Source organism: Phalaenopsis equestris, unplaced genomic scaffold (genome assembly GCF_001263595.1).
Source record: "Phalaenopsis equestris unplaced genomic scaffold, ASM126359v1 Scaffold000224, whole genome shotgun sequence".
In the NCBI taxonomy this organism is placed as follows: Eukaryota; Viridiplantae; Streptophyta; class Magnoliopsida; order Asparagales; family Orchidaceae; genus Phalaenopsis; species Phalaenopsis equestris.
The window spans coordinates 1,862,391-1,884,570 of NW_018164666.1; the positions used below are offsets into that span (position 1 = coordinate 1,862,391).

Consider the following 22,180-nt stretch of genomic DNA (forward strand, 5'->3'; position numbering starts at 1 on the left):
TATATATATATATATATTCCCGATAATTTTATATTTTGACTGGTAGATAATTTCCTATTTCATCTAACTACATTAAATATTCTTACATAATTAGAACTTGTGAAATTTCTTTATATATTTCAAAATCTTAAAACACAATTATATTTTCTACCAAAAATAAAGTCTATATAACTTGAACAAAAGATTCATATTGCACATATAGACATCCAAAAAATATGAAATTAAACAATTTATATCCAAAATTTAATATTGCTCATTTGATAATGATTTTAGACATACAGTTGCATATTGGCCTTAATAACGTATATGTTTATGTAACTTAAATCCAAAATATTTTCTCAGTCCATGAGACAATTTAAGAAATTGTAAAGTTAAAAAAAGAAGAATGCTTAAATAAACTTGTTAGTTTAATAAATAGAAAATGAAATTAATGTGCTAAGTAAATACATATTTCAAGGCATATATCACATGAACATTAAATTACATGTAATTTGTACATGAGAATTCTTACTAGGATCGTGTTTTATGATTTTACCTAAAAAAGATGTCCCTTCTTAAGAAGGGGTTCATCCAAAGGCCAATAAAACAGCAATCATAGTGCATAAGAATGCATTGGTGTAAAACTTAATTACAATCAATTAACCTTTAGAACAATAATACAGTTCAAAAAACTGATAACTAAATCAAGTATTCCCTCTTTGGTCTAGATTAGATAAGTACTTGGCACAATATACTAAATTCGAAAGCCAGCAGGTGACAAAATCGACCAAATTCACAAGGGGATTCTAAAACATCCTTGAAAAGATACTGAGGCCTTATTAGAGGAACAGATAAAGTACGAACAATGAGATAGACCAAGTATGATTACAAAGAAAAGATTCGGAGAGAAAGAACTTCATAAATAATTCCATTGAGATTTTATCAGATTTTATCATGTTTCCCGGACACATTTTTCATGACCACATTTAATAGCGATCCCTATAGTTGAGGATCAATGTAGGCCTCATAGAATTGACTACATGGTACAACTAAAAAAAGAATGTACATGTTGAACCCATTGTAGCTAATCGTGTAGCATATAAGTTAGAACTGTAGTCAGCTATAGGTCAGAGAAACTACTAGTGAATATTCTTGGAGAGTTCTTTTGAAGAGAAGCCCCAGTCAACTAAGGAGCGATTAAATTCTTTTAGGCATACAACCTCAACTAATGCTCAACTTCGTGGGTCTCTCGAGCGAGTTTAACAACACAGAATTAAGGTCAAAGGTAAGAGTAAGCTCTTGGATGCTAGCTCAATATTTGGATTTAGGAAAATTTAGATTGGTGAGTTTCAAAGTTTAAAGATGCATGAGGTTTAAAACCCTTAATTAGCGACTATTTGAATTGGTTATATTTTGGTAAATCGGTTCCCTAAACCTTATCCCTTCTAAGAAATTTAGAAAGTCATAAAAACAAAAGAGCCAATAAACCAATTTCAGCCAAGCTGACTCAACCTTTTCACAGAAAGATCATCATAGGTGGAGATGACTCCGTTAAAAGAAGAAAATGAAAAAATACAAGGTGGGAGGAGTTAGAACTCCGACTATTAAGTGAGGTGACTGTGGAAGAAGCTTGATGCTGAAAAAATCATAACTAGGAAAATGGATACTTCTACGAAGGTTCCAGTAGAGTAAAAAGCAAACTTTAAGGAAATCGCAATTAAAAACAAGGGGGTGTTAGCAAAACGGATGTCACAATGGACAGCTTGCCTACTACAGATGTCAAATTGAAGACTCAGAAGAAAGTCATACCGAAAGGGCTTATGATCCTTCTATCCGTGTTGAAAAGACAATTCCAAAAGAGGCAAAATTCATAAAGAATGTTGATGATGAAAGAGCTGATGTTGAAGTTAAAAATGACTGTAAATTGATGAAGTAAACATCAAGCATGCAAGGCCGAGGTGGCTTCCAACAAGAATTTTAAAATTCCTGTTGAGAAGCTTATGAATTTTGAGGCATCAACCCATCGTCAAAGTTGATGAAATTGATTTGATTATTTGATGAAATTGGTATTTTTTTAAAAGAATTTTAGGGTTAAGTTGATTTGTTTAGGGTTTATATTATTTTTAGGGTTAGTTGGTGTTGGGAAAAATTAGGTGAGGTCGAAGTTTGACTTTGGCGACCCACCCCTCCCTTTGGCTTGAATTTTGATGCTTTGATCCTAGTTTAGGATAGAGATATCAAAGGGTGAACCCTTCTCTGGCCTTAGTACTTAGATATCAAAGGTTAGGCTTGATCCTAGTTTAGGATAGAGATATCAAAGGGTGATTTAATTTAGTACTAGCCTTGTGCCCAATGGGTTCTTTCTAGATCAAAGAGGATGCAAGGGGAGGTTAGTAGGTCATCACAGAGACTCCTGGGACTCTAGGCTCCATGGGTTGCCTAGGGCATCCTCCACCTATAGGGATTCAACTTGGGCCCCTACCGGCCTCGACCCTCATCATCTCAACCAACAGTTGAGGATTTAAGCTTAACCCTAGGAAACCCTAAGTGAATGTAGAATTGGTTAGAAGAACTATATGGGTGAGTTCCATCTCTAGTCACCTAAGAAGGTAACCAAGTAATCCTAAGGTAAGATCCTAAGCTTATATAGAAAGAAAAGAGTTCCTCGCAAAAGTGAAGTCAACAGGGAGTAAAATATCTACTAATTTTCTGGAGTTGGGGTTTAATTTTTATTGTGTTTGCTTTCAGATTTCCTGTGTGGTGTCATTTTCCCTCTTGCTAGGGTTGTATCCGACGCAAGTGGTGCTCCATTTGTAACCTGCTCCGAGGTGGCGTTGTATCTTCCCTTTTACCGTTATCTGACCCTTCTTTTGCCCCTTCCCTAGCAGCCTACCACCCCCATCTCCCTCCAACAGCTCTATTGCCACCCCTACTACCACCAAAACCTGTTGTCCAGCCATACAATCCACATTCCAGCACCCGCACTCCCTTCCCCTACAAACACCTTGGTTGTCCAGCCCTCCAGGCCATCTACCCGCATCCTTCCATCCCTTTCCCGTAAAAATCCTTGCTGTCCAGCCCAACTACAACCCACCAAACTCCGTTCCAGCCTACCAAACAGCCCCAAGCCTTCCCCACCTTTCCTCGCCACATTGCCGACACCACCACCGCCCTCAAATATTCTTTTCCGGCCTTAACCAGAGATTAGCGTCCTTGTATTTTCCCCTTTTCTGTTTGTGTTGTGCGTAACCCCTAATTCCGTACATTAATAAAAGTTACCTTTCGTTTCTGTTGAATTCCGAACTAGTTCCGGTATCATTGCCGATCTAAGTCAACTTTCAGAGCATAGAAATTAGCCTTGATGCTATAATCTTCTCCCTTTTTTTAGAATTTTCTATGCATAAAATGAAATAAGTATTTTTTGAAAAAGATATTAGTTCAAACATTATGATTTCCTAATTTCTTTTCTTTTGAATTGATGTAATTGAATTTCTAACTTTAAAAAAGAAAAAAATTACTTTCTTTTTGAATTTGGCTAGGTTTATGATATAATTTAGTTCTTACTTCAAATAGTTACCTGTTTTATCCATTCAAGTTTATGTATGTGAAGGTGGAACTTGATGAGTAATCGCTCTTTAAGATGAAATTGGTTAACTTGAAGTTGGCCCTTTTTTATGAAGTTGTACGTCTACTATGAAGTTAGTTTTTTACTGCTGCTAGAATGGGTTTGAACCGGTCAAAGATATTCTTAGGCAGCATAGCTTATCAATTAATACGAAGAACATAGAGCTTCTCATGGCGATGATCACACTTGGGGGAGAGTTATATTAAGACCTAAAGAGAGCAAAGAGTTCTCAACCCCCATTTTGACAATGAGCTTTGCTTCTGCAACGATTCATACTTGAGCAGTAACTTCCATTTTTCCTTGAAAACGTTGCGATCATGAACTTCTCCGAATTGATTACAGCTCATGTCATGCCGAATTCCTTTGCAAACGTTGTCGCCGCTCACATCTTCCTACATGAGCAAAAGGCAAAGTGTAACCTAAATACCTTTAGAAACTTGTTTGCAATGAAGGCCTTGAAGGAGGACACAATCATGTTCACATCCAAGAACATCAAGTTGGAAGGTCTAGAGTAGAAAATAAAGGATTAGCCAAACATGTTACTTATTTGTGAAATCAGTCAAGGGATGGCCAATTAAGATCCGACCAATACCAAATTCACAAACGACAAGTAAATCAATCCTAGTCTGTTTATTGTGTGCCAGTAATTCATGGGAATCAAATTTTATGTCCTTTACTGCAAAATTCACTAATCAAAAGCCATGATTAAGGCATTAATTGCTATTCAACCACAACAAACAAATAAAAAACTTAAAATTTTAATTTTAATTTCAATTATCATTGAGTTTACTAAATTTGTTGACTTGACGGCTTTTCAAATTCCTAGAGACCTACCGAATGATATTAAAATGGGATTGGTTCAAGTGCAATCATACTGCACCAATGCACAAGATCTCATTAGAACTCCACAATTAAGCATGCAAGGCACAAAGTAGTATGATGGGTGACCTGTGAATGTTTCGTGTTGTGCCCTTTTTAACAAAAAATATTAATATGGTACTGGGCCAACTAAACAAATTTGAATTTGATCACCTACTCTAACCATGTAGATGAGGAAAGATGTCTCATCAATAGGGTAATAACCCTCTTACGAGAAAACAACTTAACCTTAGAGCTAAAAATAATAAAGAAAAATAAGAAAAAAGTGGAAGAAATTGCTCCTCCAAAGGCTTCAAAATTTGTTCATGTGACTTCAAAGCCAGCAACTTCCACAAGTTATCGATGCTGGAGTACAGCAACATCCTCTATTACGATGGTGCCATCAAGGCTACTCTTGGATGCATTCATGGGTAGAGGTGTATGCCATTGAGGCGTATAAAAGTTACCATACTAAAATCAAAGTTGTCTAGGAAGCTAGTGATGGGGCTAAGGATGCAATTATTTTCATTCCAAAAGGCGACTCCAAGTCAATACACGAGGAGATCAATGTTCCTTAAAGCTAAGGAGGCTCTGAAAGTGGGTAAATACAAAATAGAAAAAAAGCTCATGGTGCACAGTTATAAGGCCTTTATAGCCTCTTATCGTAATAAGAATGACATAGATGATATGGCTGTAGTAAACTTCAACATTGACCATTGGATCCAAAGGGTGAGTTAAACTCGATAACTTACGACCTAGATCATATTCTCTAAGTGGTTATAATAGAAGCTAGAAAGGCTGCATATTAGCTTTTTTACAGGCAATGAGAGTTAATGGAGTGCTAGCAGGAACTACAAAATTTTGTGTGAAATCAGGATCAACTAGTAAAAGTTAATCATAAAAAAAAAAAAAAAAAAGAGTTGGAGGTCCCCTCAAAAAGGAGAGAGAAACCATTCATATAACCATCAAGATAGAAAAGGTTAGATAGAAAAGAATGAAAGGCTAAAAGCTCTGGTTTCTTCATGATCTTGAAAGAAAAGTTATTAAGGACACCCATTTGTGATGGCGACTAATCAAACAAAGGAAGCATGTGGTGAGTCCTTCAGAAGCCAAATTCTAATTTGATCACTTTTTATAATGAAAATTATAACAATGAAAAAAGTTTTGGAATTATAAAATTATATAAAAAATTTAAAGTCGATTTGAAATTAGGTTGTGTCGAATCAAAACAGCCTTGTATACTAGTTCAAAGACTACAGGAGTTACCTTGCGAGTTTTGAAGCCACGTTAGAAGAAAGTAAATAAAAAAGAATGTTAAGTTGACAGCAGAGTTAATTGAGATTCCCATTGAAATCGAATTGATTAACAATTTCTTCAAATGACAATAACATATAAACTCCATTTTAAATAAGAAATAAAGAACATTTCCTGCTTAAAGATTTCAGCAAAGCAATATGTCATTGTACTTGATAAAGCTAGTGTTGCCAACTTCTTCACTAGATGCTGAAAGCAATATGTCATTGTACTTGATAAAGCTAGTGTTGCCAACTTCTTCACTAGAATGGATGACTTCAATTTCAAAAAGTCCAAAGATGAAGAAACTTCCAAAGATAGATACAAATGAGAGAATACTCGATAAGCAACTAACAACTTCCAATTGATGAAATGAAAATTTAGGTTATCTAACTTCTGTGAGATCCCTTTAGGAATGTGATAATTATTTTGTGATACTAATAACTCATATAATACTAGCCCATATGAGAATTCCCATATAAGTTAGTAATTTCCCTAAGTTTTAATCTTTAATCCATATTTTATCTTCTAAAAATGAGTCAATGCCATTAATATGGGCCACATCTTATGTTAGAGCTTTAATATCATTGAAGGTAAGCACCTTTAAAACATATTGCTATAGTGAACTTCTCTATCACGGTACATGTACCATCACAAAAGAGGAGTTCAACTTCTAGAGCTCAAATTTTAATTGATGATGAAATTTTTTAGTGTCCAGCGTGACGCTTGTTATGACAAGCTAATGAATGCATGAGTGTAGATATAAAGATGTTGCTAATTGACTTTTCGAAAGTTGAGACTTGTCGATGTGAGCAAGTTGCAGCTTGTAGTAAATAGCAACTTAAAGAATGCAAACTTGTTGAAACATCCATTGGGAGAATATTAACTTTTTGTATAGATCATTAGATTGTTTGAAAGCTCATCAAAATTGTTTTGCTTCTTACAAAAAGCAAAAAGCTCATGCTTTATGTTTTAAAATTGTTTCTTCATGCATAGACTGTTCAGCTATGAGCCGTGTTTCAACAATAAGAAGTGATCTTACACTTTTTTACTTGCTAATTTTATAAGTCTACTATTGAGAATAGCATACCTATTACTTAACTAGTAGAGTATGCATTTAGGAAAAAAAAATATTTTTTAATCACAGTCATCGATTTCTCAATCTTGTTTCCTCTTAAGTTAGCTGACTTCAATAAACAAGAAATTTTTTATTCCAAGATTAAAGTTGTTAGCTGTACCTTCAGTATATTGAATTACTAAGATCTTTGAGAAGGGTTGCTTACACATATTGAATTCTTAGAGATGAGTTCCTTAAGTATAGTGAGCTATTAAATTATTTACAATGAGTTCTAAGTTTGATTAAACATAATAAATTACAAAATAATTATATTCAACTTTTTCATTGTCACAGTATTTTCTTCAAAAAAAAAAAAAAGAAAAGAAAAAAGATCTATGTTTATTAGGTCGCTTGGCATGCACGGACCTCCCATAATCTTCAGGGTTATTCATATTATCATTTTAGCCTTGGGCATAATGCACGCTTGCCATAACAAAGGGATGATCGATCGAAAAGCAAATAAATCAACTTCAAAAAGCGAGATGGAGAAGGAGAGAGAGTATATCTCAATAAATGGTTTACAAAATAGGTTTATAATAGACTTGATTGAACACCTTTAAAGAGAAAAAGTTGATGTGCGCTAGAAGATTCGTGGCGATAGAGTAATAGAATATCGTGTTAGTGTTGCATGAAGATTCAACACACACTCAGATAAAAGAAAATAACCAATAGAGACACTGGAAGTTTTTATGTGGCAAAATCGTAAAGGAAAAAAATCACGAAGTCTGACCCAGTTGAAAAATTCATTATAAGTTGATGGTTACAAAGAACCCTTATCACACAGACGAGAAATGGTAACAAAGTCTCTCAAATTATAATGTCGACGTACGAATGAACTTGTTGCAAGGAATAAGCGGCGAACAACATGTGGTGGTTGACAGCAACCAACAATGTTAAATGATAATCGATGGCGGTCGACGGTGGTTGATAGAGGTCGACGGTGGTTCATAGTTCGACAAAGGTCGACGATGATCAAACAACAGTCGGCAACGATCAATGACGACAAGATTGATGCTGGACTTCAGCTCCTTCTCAATGTTTCAAGCTCTTATTCATGTTTCAAGCTCTCCTCTCAGGCCTCAAGCACTCCCCGCTTCAAGAGAGGGGTGGGGCTCTATTTATAGAGTCCCGGGTGCAATTAATGTAATAACATAGACCACTTTGATCGGACGGCTCAAAAGGTTTCCTTCGATCAGATGACGTTTGATGAAAATTTGAGTGTCATAACGATATCAGAATCGATTGACCTTGAGCTCTTTGGATTTGAATTGTCGAGATGCTCAATTCAATTACAAACTCGCCGGATTCGACATTCATTTCAACTTCCAAATGTTTCCAAAAATCTTTCAAAAATAGTATAGCGGCTTGATCAGGGATTGATTTTGTTCATATTGGATCGATGTTGGTACCATTAGGCCTATCTCGTCAAGCAAGTCAGTTTGACTATAAGTTTGCTGAAATTTAGACACTAGATAACTTTTAATCAAAGTTTGAATATTTCTTACTCAAAAGGTAGCTTTAAGATCCATGTCATGTCTTGAGATTTGTGCAAAATGATGAAGATTTGTTGGAGGCGTATCAAAGGTCAAGTCAAACTGAGCTACACAAAAATAATTTAAAAAGAATGATATTTATAAAGGATTTTAATGAGATTTCATAAAATATCATTGTAACATTTTCCAATACTTGACCAACAACCCTTCATTTATGGACAAGTATTAAGTTGATAATAAAATTTGTGATATAATATAAATACATAGAGTGCATAGAGGGCAAGTTAGACCTAAGGTCTGTAAACGGTCAAGGGAACTTTAAGTGAGTTTCAAATTAAGGGTGTTTCGGAGCATTCTTTTGCTAATAAACCAGAGCGGTTGACTGGTACTCTGAGATAGTTGATGAGTGATTTTGTGAGTCATTTGGTCGAGTTCAGTGGCTTACTATTGCGGGTCGAGTTCAACAATCTAATATTGAGGGTAGAGTTAAAGCTAACATCCAGCCGACTTGTTTTACAATTGTTTTTGGGTGAATTTAGATTCTTACAAAACTCTAGACTGTCAAGTTCCAAATAGTAAGCAGTTCATGTTGGAACCCGATCAGATACTTCTACAATCTAATTCAGCCTGATCAGGATGAATATGGGTTTACTACTCTCTAACTTCAATTCTGAAGAAACAAAAAGTCAGATGCTTATTTGACACTAACACTGCAAAGAAAACCAATTGTTCAGAAAACAGGTAGGATGAAAGAAGAAACCGCATACAACAATGAGCATCCATACACAGTTCTACATAGCTGCCTACATCTAAAGAAACCCCAAATTATAAAGACGAGAAATACAAAACCGATGCAGGCGATAACGAACCTTGCAGGGCCTGCCCTTGATGACGATGTATCCATTCTTTCGGATCGTTCCAGCCTGCTGAGGGTAAGTCTTCGAAGCGCCGGCATCCGCCTTCGATTCGAAGTGATGCTCCTCGTCCGACATGATCTCTTCGTTCTACAAACCACAAAAGAAACACTAAATCTTCGCCGATTTCATTATTCAGAAACAATAAATGCGTGATTAGAGGATAAGAAGGTCTACCTTCGGATGAAGAGATTGGAAGCTGCCGGCGACAAGGAGAGCGTCGGCGGCGGAGGAAGCGGCCCAAATATGGCAGCACTTTTTGGTTATCTCGGAGGAAAAAGCATAAAAATCAGAGCGGTACAATGTTCCGCAGGTGCATTGAGGATGAAGAAATTCTCGGCTTATCCCGCGTTGTTACCTCACGTCATCCGTATGTGACACGTGATAAATAATGATGGTACACGTGTCATTTCAAAGGAGAATTTTAATGAAAATGGTTCTCCTATATAGTGGGGCGCGCTTTCATTGGGATAGCTTTGAGGACACGCAGCCGGATTCGAATTATTTAATAAAAAGCAAATTTCTCCACCAATTTAATAAAAAAGCTACGGCCGCCTCAAACAGACTTCGTTGCTTCTCCAATTGATTGTCAAACTAGAGTTTAATATTGGCCAAATTGACTTGAGTCGGCTTGTGCTTGACTTGATAAGTGACTCATAAATTGAACTCAAGTCTCAATTTAACTTGTTAGCTTATGAACTTACTCATTTAAAAGATAGTTAATATAAAATATATCTAAATTATATTGAAATTTAAGGCTTTACCTTTAAATTATTAAAAATATTAAAAAAATAATATTTTATATTTTATAGCATATAGTTTCTTATAATTTATCTCATACTCGCTCGATCTCTGTCATTTTATTATAACACTAAATTAAATTAATATTTTTTTTATCTCTTTCATAATAAACAAGTCGGGTTGTGAGTCAACTCGGATTCTTAGAATTAGGCTTGAGCTCGAGCTCGAACTCTATTAATTAATCTAGCTCTAGCTCTATCTGAGGTTACTCGACTCATTTACACCCCCTATGTCAAACCCTACCATATATTTAACCTTATCGAAATATGAACTATTTATACTAGACTCAATGAATCAAAGGGCACACAATTAGAAAAAAAAAATCATTAGTAATTGATATTTAAGACTTAGAATCATTTGGAAGAAGAAAAGTCCCCGGGGACAAATTCTTCAAAATTTTCTCATTTATATTTGCATTCGTTTGCCTAGTTTTTATAAAGTAATTACAATTTTCATAATTTAGTAAAATAAAATCTAAATAATGGGGCAAGCAGCGTCGAATGAGGCTGGAAGTCGGTAGTGGCGGTGGCGGTGGCGGCGCCGTCTGGGGATGAGTGGCTACCACTATTGTGCTGGAGGCTAGTGATCAATACTGTCAGAGGCGACTAGTGATCCCCATTAGGTGGTGGCAACAACATACAATAGGTGGTAGTCAATGGCCGATAATGGCAAAAAGCGATGCCGACAACAAACACACTTTGCAATATATTTGAAAATAACTTGATTCTAGCAAATTTATAACATAACAATTTGGAATTATATCGTGAATTTTAAACTCACCAAAATTTTATATTGTATTTCATTTCCATCTAATTAAATACCAAAATTTTAAAAACAACTGCCTTACATTTTTATTCAACCAAAAACCAAAAATTTAGAAGCCTCTGCATAACATATTCTATAGACTAGACATCACTAATTAAAGCAACCAAACAACCACTAACCTTAAATCTTAGTTGTAGGCAAATCGTCCCCAAAAGGCAGAGGCTCTGATACATAATAAAATTGTGCACAAATTTATATGAAAAAAAGGGTAACGCATGAAAACAACAACAAGCCTTTACCCCACTAAGTGGGTCGGCTACATGAATCATTATCTCCATTGCGTCATATTAAGTGTCATATTTTGATTTAAAATTAAGATCATTTTTTATACAATATGTCAGAGTCATTTTAGGTCTACCTCTACTTTTCTTAACATAAGTTAAATCTAAAACATCTACTCCTAACCAGATCATCGCATGGTCGACATTTAATGTGACCAAATCATCTAAGATGACTCTCTCTAATCTTGTTAGCCACTCGAGCTACACCAACCCTTTTCACGGATACATTCGTTTCACATTTTGTCTTCAAGTGTCAAGCTACTCATCCCCCTAAGCATTCTCATCTCAACAACATTTTTATGCTTCACTTTTAAAGGCCAACATTCTATGCCATAAAGCATTGTGGGTCTCACCACCATCTTATAAAATTTTTCTTCAAGTCTAAGCGGTGTTTTTCTATCACACAATAGACCTGATGCATTCCCCCAATTCAACCACCAACTTGTAATAACATCTTCATCTATATCTCAATCACTTTGAACAATAGACCCGAGATATCTAAAACGTTTAGATCTTTTAAGAATTGATCATCTATAATTACAACTCTGCCACTAGATCTACTGCTACTAAAATTAAATTCTGTATATTCAGTTTTAAATCTACTCAAATGAAGGCCTTTAGACTCCAAAGTAGACCTCCATAGATCAAGTTTATCTTGAACTCTTTCTCTAGTCTTATCCACCTGAAAGATATCATCAGCGAAAAACATACATCATTTTACATTCTCCTGTAAATGCCCAACAAGAGCATCCATAACTAAAGCAAAAGGATATGCGCTTAAAGTCGGTCTCTGACGTAATCCAACTTAAATAGGAAAATACTTGGTCAATCCTCCTCCTGTTCGAACACAAGCAACAACTCTCAACAACTCTAATATACATATCTATACATATCTTTAATGACAAGAATAAGGTCAAATCAACATTTTTTTTTTTTCTAAAACTCTCCAAAGAACTTCTCTTAGAACCTTATCGTAAGACTTTTCTAAATCAATAAAAAATCATATGCAAATTCATCCTCCTTACTGTCTCTATACTTCTCCGAAATATTTTCACACTTCAATTGAGATATCATCCGGTCCTACTAATTTTCCACCCTCGATTTTCTTTAAAGCCTACTCAACATTCTTTTTATTAATGCGATGATATTAAGATCACTAAGATCAATCATATTTCTATATAAATAGGTAACATATAAAATAAAAATCGAGTGATTTGTTCTTATAACATTAAAAAATAGTCCTAATGTACAAATTATTAATGCTAATTTATAGGCAATAATTGATTGATATTGAATTTTCTTTTGGGGGAAGTAGGAATACCAAGTACGCAGCGAGAAGAGAGTTAGGCTGGAAGTTAATATCTCCACCAGATGGATGAGACAACCAAGCCAGAGTTAGGAAGGAAACAAAAAAATATCACAAAGAGTAGATCTGATGGATCATTGAAAAGCAATAATCACGATGTACCATATATAACACCAAAAAAGAAAAGCTGGAATTGGGGCACATGATAATGTGTATTTCAAATTTAAAGACATGAGAAATGTAAAATTTTCGATGTGATGACAAGATTTTGATTGATGTGCCTGTGCAAATGAACCTTTAGGTAGTTGGATATTTAATACACGAGAATTGTGTGCTATGAATGCCACAAGCTTAAAAGGGAAATTCACATACATGCCACATAATTCTTATATATTTACGTATCTAACCCTCAAAATTTGATATTTATATTTATAACAATTCACTATCATAAACCTATGCATGAAAAAGTTTATTTTCCCTTTAAAAAAATAACAAATATGGCGTCTTGTATGGTATGCATGTAAATATGAATGTTTATGTGTTAGATATGTAAATACATAAAATTTGTGTGCTAGATATGTAAATGCTCCAAACATAACAAAGAGTACAAAGCCTATATTTATATGCTCATACGCTGAACACAAAGACCAAACAATGGCGCTTCCTACAAATCACTCGCCCTTTCTTCCAACACTACTCCATCTTTCTAAAACTTCCATCAATCATTCCCTCATTCTCTCACCCACCACTTCATCTGCAATCATCTCGAAGAAATTTTCGAAGTCGACGAAACAAAGGAAATTACTCTCTTTTCCTTATTTTCGAGCAAGTTGTGCGCATGATCACATACGCATGCATTTGACTATCTCTGAGACGTTCTCAAGGCTGAAGAAACAGAGAAAAGTATTCTCTCTCTCTCTCTCTCTCTCTCTCTCTCTCTCTCTCTCTCTCTCTCTCTCTCTCTCTCTCTCTCTCTCTCTCTCTCTCTCTCTCTCTCTCTCTCTCTCTCTCTCTCTCATATCAAAACTGATGTATTTTCCATTAGCAAAGTAAGTTGAAACCAACAGGCATAGCAAAACAGAAAATTAAGAACTCATAAAATTAATAAAATTTACAATTAGGACATAAACAATCCACATATTTGTTAAGTTCATCATCATAAAAAAATAAGCTTTTAAATGGGAGGTGAAAATAAAGCATAGATGATAATTTAAAAATAATTATCTGATATGGAAAACAGTAAAATTAATCCATTGTAGAATGAAGTAAAATTGCATGAAGAAAGCTTTGAGGTGAAGGCTTCAGCCAAAACAATGTTACACCTTTCTCTAGGAACTCTGAGGTATAAATTTTGAGGAGTTTTCTACACATCTCAGGCGTACATAAATGATTTTTTAAAGCATGAAATATATACCATATCTAAGTATGTTTTGAACTTGATTAGGTTGCATTCATACCATACATCACTGCCGGAGATCCTGATTTATCTACAACAGAGAAGGCATTGAGGTTGTTAAGCTCCTGCGGTGCAGCTCTCATTGAACTGGGCCTGCCCTATTCCGATCCCATCTTGGATGGTCCTGCGATTCAGGTACTTAATGATGCTTCTCATATTAAAAAATATTGGGAATTTTATGTAAATAATGCAAAATTCTTATGCATTTACAATTCTAATACCTAAAGTTTGATATATAGAGTAATAACATTTTGGTGTGATAAATCTATGCATAAAAAGATGTATTTCACTTTTAAAAAGTCAATAATGACAGCATTTTAGATGTGATATTAATGAATTGAGTCTTATAGATGTAAATATAAAAGTTTACGGGTTAGATATGTAAATGCATAGGAATTGTGTGGTCTGTGTGTAAATGGCCCTAAGCCCTGAAATGTCCCCTTCAAATGTTCACCTACGTATTCATCTTATGAAAGTTATCATTAATTTTAAACTATTTGGGGCCAGCTTGAATCCATACTGTCTTCTTGTTCATACTATGTCCTGACAGAGAAGTTAAATCGATTATGTTTTAAAACAATTTCTTGCTAATCCTTTGATACAGATATGCAAAACTAGAAAACCTGTCAACATAATTGTATTTATTTTACAGCATTTTTATTTCTTTAAAGCAATTAAAAAAAAGAAAAAAAAAAGTGAACTAAACAAGTAATATGTTGTTTCTTTTCTAAATTGCTGCAAATTTTTAGGCTTCGACAGTTCGGGCATTAGCCAATGGGGTCAATTTTCAGACCGTTATTTCAATGCTGGCAAAGGTATTCTCTACTTTTTTAAATCCACCCAAGAAAAATCACTAATATTTTAGCATTTCGCAAACTCACATAATCACAAACATATAAATAAAGCCATATTCCACAAAAAATTAGAATAAATCTATTTTATAAAAATAAGATTTTCTCTGTTCTCCTTTGCAGGTAGTTCCACAATTGTCATGTCCAATCATACTGTTTTCCTATTATAATCCCATATTGAAGCTTAATAAAGAAAGTTTCGTGTCGGCTTTGAGTTATGGAGGCATACAAGGTACTCTTTTTTAAAAAAAATACACAAAAAATTATGCATCATACTGCTTTAAATTTGAAGTTTTAAGATTCAAAGCTGACAGCCTGAAACCCTTATCTATTATATATGATAGTACAAAAAAAAAAAAAACACACATACAACTCAATTCATATGTATTTACATATCTAACACCTAGACTTCAATCTTGACATATATGCTTCATTACTGATGCATGAAAATATGTATTTCACTTTTTAAATAGTTGTATTTTTAATGTGAGATGCAAGATTTGGTTGGAATAAATGTAAAAAAACAAACTTTAGGTGTCAGATTTGCATATACATAAGAATTGGATGGTATGTATGTAAACCCCTATTATAAATACTAGAAGGAATATATTCAATATTTCATTGTAACTTCAGAGAAGTAAGAGGATAAGCCTATAGCAATGAGTTACTGATGCATGAAAATATGTATTTCACTTTTTAAATAGTAGTATTTTTAATGCGAGATGAAAGATTTGGTTGGAATAAATGTAAAAAAACAAACTTTAGGTGTCAGATTTGCAACTACATAAGAATTGGATGGTATGCATGTAAACCCCTATTATAAATACTAGATGGAATATATTCAATATTTCATTGTAACTTCAGAGAAGTAAGAGGATAAGCCTATAGCAATGAGTTAGTGATACCGGCGTGAACCCAAACCAAAATAGAACTAGAAATATTATTACCGAAATTAAAAGAGTTACAATCAAATACTCTTGACAATAGGAAAATTACAACACCAACATAAAAGCCACCCTAGATCGATGACGAAGGCTGTGGATGGCGGTTGGACAACAGGTAAAGGGGTTAGTTGGGGGTTATGGGCGCAACCGGAGGCTTGGAATGGCGTGGTTGAAGCACTGGAAGGCAGAGAGGAGCAACAGGATAGAAGGGAAGAGAGGAGCGGCAACAAGCTGGGAGGCTAGAGGGCTATAGGCAGCAAGCAGGGAGGGAGCGAAGGTCTTGCCGCAGCAGGTTGGGGTGCTGTAGGAGAGGTAGCAGCAGGAAGTGGAGAATAGGGTTAGCGATAGGAAAAACAGGAGAAGGTGAATTGCAGAGGGGTTTTAGAGAAGAAAGGTAACCCTGTGGGATCAAGTTACAACCGGAGCACCCCTTGAACCTTTGGAGAAGATTACCACCCCGAGCAAGTTAAAACCGGAGCACCTCCTCACCTTCGGATGCAACCTCAGAAGAGAAAACAGTCCCAACAACTGGCTAGGACAGAAAACTGAAATTTGGAAGGAAAAAGCTAATTCTAACCAAAGAAAACAACACCTATATATAAGAAGAAATAGTATATAGAATAGGTAGAGAAAAGAAATAGAAAGTTGATGGAAAAGGAATGAGGTACACAATGAAAGTTCTAGAAAATGAAGAGCTAGAAACGAGAATGAATCAAATAGGAAAAGGGATGGTAACTCCCCAGGACTGGACTGCGGTACTGTAATAGCTACAGTACCACGTCCCGGTAAGCTCCCCAGTCAATCTTCTGGAATTGGGGGAGAGATTCGACTTTATTTGTCAAAGCTTTGGGGTCCTTGTAGTACAAAATCAGATCTGCAACATTGAACATAGTAGAAACATTATAGTCTCCTGGAAGGTCGATCTTGTAAGCTTTAATATTCCACAAAATGTCTTGATATAATAAATATGCATCCTTTTTTTGTCACATTCTGAGCTGCAGCTGTGTATAGATGTAGGTTTCCATAATGTAACTCTCAAGCCCTCAAGTTTAAAACCTGCTTCTTCCACTTCCCGTACTCGGTGGAATGTAGATCAAAAACAAATATGTGAGGTAAAATCAACTCTGGAATGAAATCTATAGCAGGTTGTGTCGCTCTCACTAACAATCACTCAGACGAGACCTCTTCTTCTTTATCGATATAACTTGGATCCCATTGAAGAATTTCCTCTCCCATCAAGCTCCTAAAATTAATTTTAAGGATGAGCTTCATCTCTTCTGTCTAGACATCTGATGATTGGTACCATGCTAAACAGAATCTAACATCTGAATAACTCCATGTCCCAGCGTGGCACAAAAAGACCCTCTTTTTGACGTACGGGATCTCCCTTAGTAGTGACAACTCAGAAATGAGTCTGTAGATCTGAATGGTTTGAAGTTCTCTTATTCGGGGTTGTCTTGTGTCTAATATTGGCTCCTCAAATTCATAACCCCTTTGGACATCCAGGGTCAATCCTACAGATGCTCCTCTCAATGCCTGCCCACAATTTGGTACTTTGTTGAAACGCCCATTACATCAATTACTACTTTCTAGAACAACTATTGTTATCTCAATTGGAATTTCTATTTTAGTGTCAACTGGAATCGATGGCGTCTCTTCCTCGTTGGTTGAAAATTGAAAATCCTCTCTAAAGTGTTCATTTTCTTTCTATTCATCGTTTATTTCTTCAATTGCTCTCTAATCAGTGAATACACTCTCCTGGTTGCGCAATCTAACTCACTATGCCCAACTCATAACACTTGAAGGACTTCTCGGTTAGGACGGATTTATGAATACGGATTGATTCCCCATGTTCTACACTCTTAATCAGTTGTTCCTCTGACGAGGTCAGCTTGGATGTTCACTTGGGTGTAATTTGGCAGATCCTGAGGTTGAATTTCGCGTGTAAGATGGGGTTGTTGCTTTGCGATGTGTTCTCTCCACATTTGAAGTTAGGATATGAACACATTCTATCTATAGTAAGCTGGTAGGAACTGACACTATATCCCCCGCTTTATCTTCAAATTCTCTCATTCTCCCCTTCGACTTTGCAGATCTAGGTCGAGGGCAATCTCCCTCTGGGTTTCATCCTCAAAGTCCGCAAGATTTCGCTGAAGTCGGCGGATATCTCGTCGTAACTCTTCCTGGTTAGGCTTGAGCATGTATCTCTTTGGTGGCATAGCCAGGCTTTAGAGCTAGGAGATGAAAGATGGAGCATGAGACTAATTGGTATAAAAAATTTAATTTGGGGTTACTGATTTTGAAAATCAACAAAGGGAAATTAGGGTTAGTTCAAAATTTGGCTATGGTTTGGTGGGTGGTAGGAATGAAAATTTTTGTCGGAGGTGGCATGGGTAGAGGCAGATGCTAGGAAACCCTAAGATATGATTAGGGTTAAACTAGCTCTGATATCAAATAATACCAGAATTAACCCAAATCACAATAGAAATATGAATATTATTGCTGAAATTTAAAAGGGTTATAAACAAAAGACTCTTGACAATAGGAAAATAATAACACAAACATAAAAGACACATTTGGGCAATGAGAAGGCGGTACATGGCAGCTGGACAAAAGGTTGAGGAGTTGGTTGGGTGTTGCGGGCGCAGCTGGAGGCATGGAATGGCATGGCTCAGCGCTGGAAAGCAGGGAGGAAGGGCGGCAGCAATAGGATAACAACGAAGAGGGAGGCCGCAGCTGGCTGGGAGGCTGGAGAGCTGGCAGCAACAGGCTGGGAGGGAGGGAGGGTCTTGTCAGAGCAAGTGGGGGTGCTGTAGGAGTGGCGACAACAGCAAGGAGTGGAGAATAGGGTTGGCTGCATGGAAAACAAGAAGAGGTGGACTACGGAGGGGATTTAAGGTAGCTTGGACAAAAATCTTAAAGGCAAAAACCGACTCTACCAAAGCAAACAACACCTATATAATTAAGAATAGTACATAGAATAAGTATGCAATAGAAATAGAAAAGTGATGGAAAAGGAAGGAGGTCGACAATAAAAGTGCTACAAAGGAAGAGCTATACAAGGCAAGGAATCAAATAGAAAAAAGGGGCTATAACTCCCCGGGGCTGGACCGTGGTACTGTAGCCGCTACAGTACCACGCCCCGGTAAGCACCCGCGTCGGTTAGTTAACTTCATTATGGCTTGGTGATAACAAGTTCTAATTATTGAAATAATATTTTTATAATTCAAGTGAAATGCTGACATGCACCAACCCCTCCTTGAAACATATATTAACCCTAGTTTCATGTTCTGGTACAACAGAATTTCATTATAACTTCATCAATAAGCTTTGTAAGAAATTTAAGATAATGTTATTAGATTTTTGTGTCTCACTGTACATTCATTAACTCAAATAGCTATCATCAAATAGAGTCAAACTCTATGCTAAAATGGGTCCTCATCTTTTTTTTTTTTTTTTCATTTTGCTGGTAAAACTACAGTGTAGAATAATGATTCAACTTCTTTCCATTTTTGTGCTTCCATTTGAAATATTTTATTTAGGTATCAAAGCAAGCATCACTCTCGAAGTGAAAAATGATAAATACCATTATGACAGGACTTATTGTACCAGACCTTCCTTTTGAGGACATCAGGAGTTTAAAAAAGGCAGCTAACAAGAAGAATATTGATATGGTATGGTTTTGTAAATCTCCCTTTCACAATTAATATACTAGTGAAGTTTTGCAATCATATTTCTCAATAATCAAAATCCATCAAATTCATATCCATAAGCAATTCCCCATTTTCCCAACTTTCCAAAAATTTCTTGAGTGGTCTCACTAATAAGAACTAAAGTATGTGTAAAAGCATGCACTTAACTTCCATATGATGCATCTTTTTAAGCATCCATGCACCTAATAAAGAAAAAACCTTCGTACTTATCCTTGACCTAACCCTATTATGATTAGAAACTCTTAACCTAGTCTAAGGCTATTTAAATTTTCAATCATTGCTCCATCACACATATTTTTAATATATTTAACACAACTTGAACACATACTTTATTTACTTAATGCTACAATTTCAATGAAATTAATATTCGATCATATTCTCCGGTCATTAAAAAACATTGATTCTCAAAATATAGATGTACTTTTTTTGTATTACCGTCTCCATAACATGAATTAATGGAAGTTTTCTACAAACATTCTTTGCATAAGTAACATTAAAGGTAAGATTTGAAACCAGTACCAATTACTAAATGATATAAAAAGTGAAAAAAAGGAAAGTTAAACATTGGTTTTGATCCAAACAAAAGCCAAAATGATAGTTAGAGGGGTGCAAACATAAATTTAATCCAAAAATTTGAAAAAAATGTAACATTTAAATTTCAAGCTTTGGCTAATGAATAATTTCATACATATTGATTCTTTAACATAGCAAATGTATTTAATTATATAAATTAATTTTGTTTAACTAACTTTATTTGACACAGATTTTGCTTGCCACACCAACTACTTCAAAACATCGAATGAAAGCCATCGTCGATGCTACGGATGGTTTTTTGTACCTTGTAAGTTTATTTAACAGATTCAAATGTAAAGTCTACATGCACCCTAAATTTCACATCTAATTAAATTATAAAATATACAGCATACATTCATTGTTATAATGAAAAAAATGTTAGGATGCTATTACTTTTAGCACTGTAGATAACCAATCTATAAATCACATCAAGCCAAAATAGCAGCTTAGGTTTCCAACCGCTTATGCTAATATGTTAACTAGTTGTACGCATATTTCATATCACTAGGTACCTAGGTACCGACACAAGAAAATAGTCTCTCTGCAAATAAAAAAGTTTGATATGTCCTAATTTTATTTCTGATAGCTGTAGTTTTAGATACAAGTTGTGTCAATCCTTTATATAAAAGTCTATAAGAATTCAAATTTGCTATTGATTTTGAATCAATCTACTTCTCTTCAATAATATTAAATAATGAAAAAATATTATATATATTAAATACACCAGTAGATATTCTAAACTATACACGGTAAGTTTATTAAGCCTGTCAAAAATTTTGTTATACATTAAAAAAAGATGGATCCAAAAACTTGTAAGTATCTCTTAGAAACAAAATTTTATGGGACAAAAATCTATTCGTATAGTCGCCCATAGAGTTTTTCCTTGTCTATCTTTTCTTCGCCATTGCCATCTATTCACTCTTTCTCTTCCTCTCTCTATCTTTCTAATTTTGAGAAAAATATTACATGGGTAGCTTATAAAATTTACATATAATTAAAGATTAAGCATTTCTGCAAACGTTTTGAATAAGGCTAGATGATGATCAAAGACTAAGCATTTCACTAGTATAATGCTTGGGTATAATCACACATCATTAAAATTTTAATACAAAACAAGAACGTGCGCAAATTTAAACAGTTAGCTTTGGCAATATTGAAGAATTATTTTCTTTTGGTGAATTAAATATTTAAATAAACTAGCATTTTGCAACTCTTATTATACCTGAAATATCACCAACTTATTAATAGTATGAATATTTACTTTTTGTTATAATCATATATTCTCATTATTAAGGATATTCTTCATTACTGTATTTTTCTTTGTTCTCTACTTGTGACTATATATTGGCATTTTTTTGCTTCTGCTAGCATGAGAATTCAATAAATATATAGTTTTTTATAATTCTTTCTAGTTTTCAACAGCAACAAATCACAAAAATATTAAAATTTATCTACGAGTAAAGTTGATATGTGACATCATAATAGAATTATGACTCAAATTATAGACCAAATTAAGATTAACATAAGACTGGGAATTAAATTTAGGCATTTTTAAAAATAAACATTTAAAAGACTAGCTGAAATTGCAATAAAATACACATAAATTAATTGTTTAATTTACTTTATTTGGAGAGACAGAGAGACAGACAGATACTGCATGCTTTTTATAACGATTGGTCATGCAATGAATTGGTGTCTAATTTAAATAGGTTAGCACAAATGGAGTCACAGGTGTGCGCTCAAATTTGGATTCAAAAGTACAATTTCGATTGGAAGAACTACAAAGGGTAAATACTTTCATGCTTGAGTTTATCTGATATTTGTTGTCATGATATTTATATAAACTTTAGAAGATAGTTTTTCTAACTTCATGATTTATTATCCTAAGCAATAAAATAAATGTGAAATGTTTTTACTATTGATATTCCTCCAAGTGACAACAACATGCAATAAACTTTTTAATTACCAAAAAATTGTTGGGTTGGCAGTTTTTTATATTATGATGGTCTTCAAATCATTAAAGAGATCATCCAATTTTATCAAAAATATATCAGATTGAAATTGAAATTCACATCATTTTAAAATGAGTAAGGTTTCAAGATAGTCCTCTGACTATTGACTGTTGACCTCATTTTTGTGAGGTCTTTTCTT

General features: G+C 34.7%; 2 protein-coding genes across 3 annotated transcripts in view; one reads left to right on the top strand and one right to left on the bottom strand.

The window, feature by feature from the left end:
• The window catches only part of LOC110023500 (eukaryotic translation initiation factor 5A-2), a 13,841-nt gene extending 4,274 nt beyond the window's left edge, over positions 1-9,567 (bottom strand). The window contains exons 1-2 of the mRNA XM_020722956.1: positions 9,457-9,567; positions 9,235-9,369 (exon numbers count right to left, since the gene is read on the bottom strand). Of these exons, the coding sequence (XP_020578615.1) occupies positions 9,235-9,357 (123 nt within the window). The 5' untranslated portion in view covers positions 9,358-9,369; positions 9,457-9,567. The remainder of the gene's footprint in view (positions 1-9,234; positions 9,370-9,456) is intronic.
• A 3,550-nt stretch (positions 9,568-13,117) lies between these two features.
• The window catches only part of LOC110023544 (tryptophan synthase alpha chain-like), a 10,134-nt gene continuing 1,071 nt past the window's right edge, over positions 13,118-22,180 (top strand). Inside the window, exons 1-7 of one of the 2 annotated variants that reach the window (XM_020723019.1) lie at positions 13,119-13,395; positions 13,937-14,083; positions 14,698-14,763; positions 14,923-15,031; positions 19,341-19,417; positions 20,220-20,297; positions 21,739-21,816. In XM_020723019.1, the coding sequence (XP_020578678.1) occupies positions 13,147-13,395; positions 13,937-14,083; positions 14,698-14,763; positions 14,923-15,031; positions 19,341-19,417; positions 20,220-20,297; positions 21,739-21,816 (804 nt within the window). In that variant the 5' untranslated portion in view covers positions 13,119-13,146. Of the gene's footprint in view, positions 13,396-13,936; positions 14,084-14,697; positions 14,764-14,922; positions 15,032-19,340; positions 19,418-20,219; positions 20,298-21,738; positions 21,817-22,180 lie in introns of both variants that reach the window. The other variant, XM_020723020.1, reaches the window with a different exon arrangement.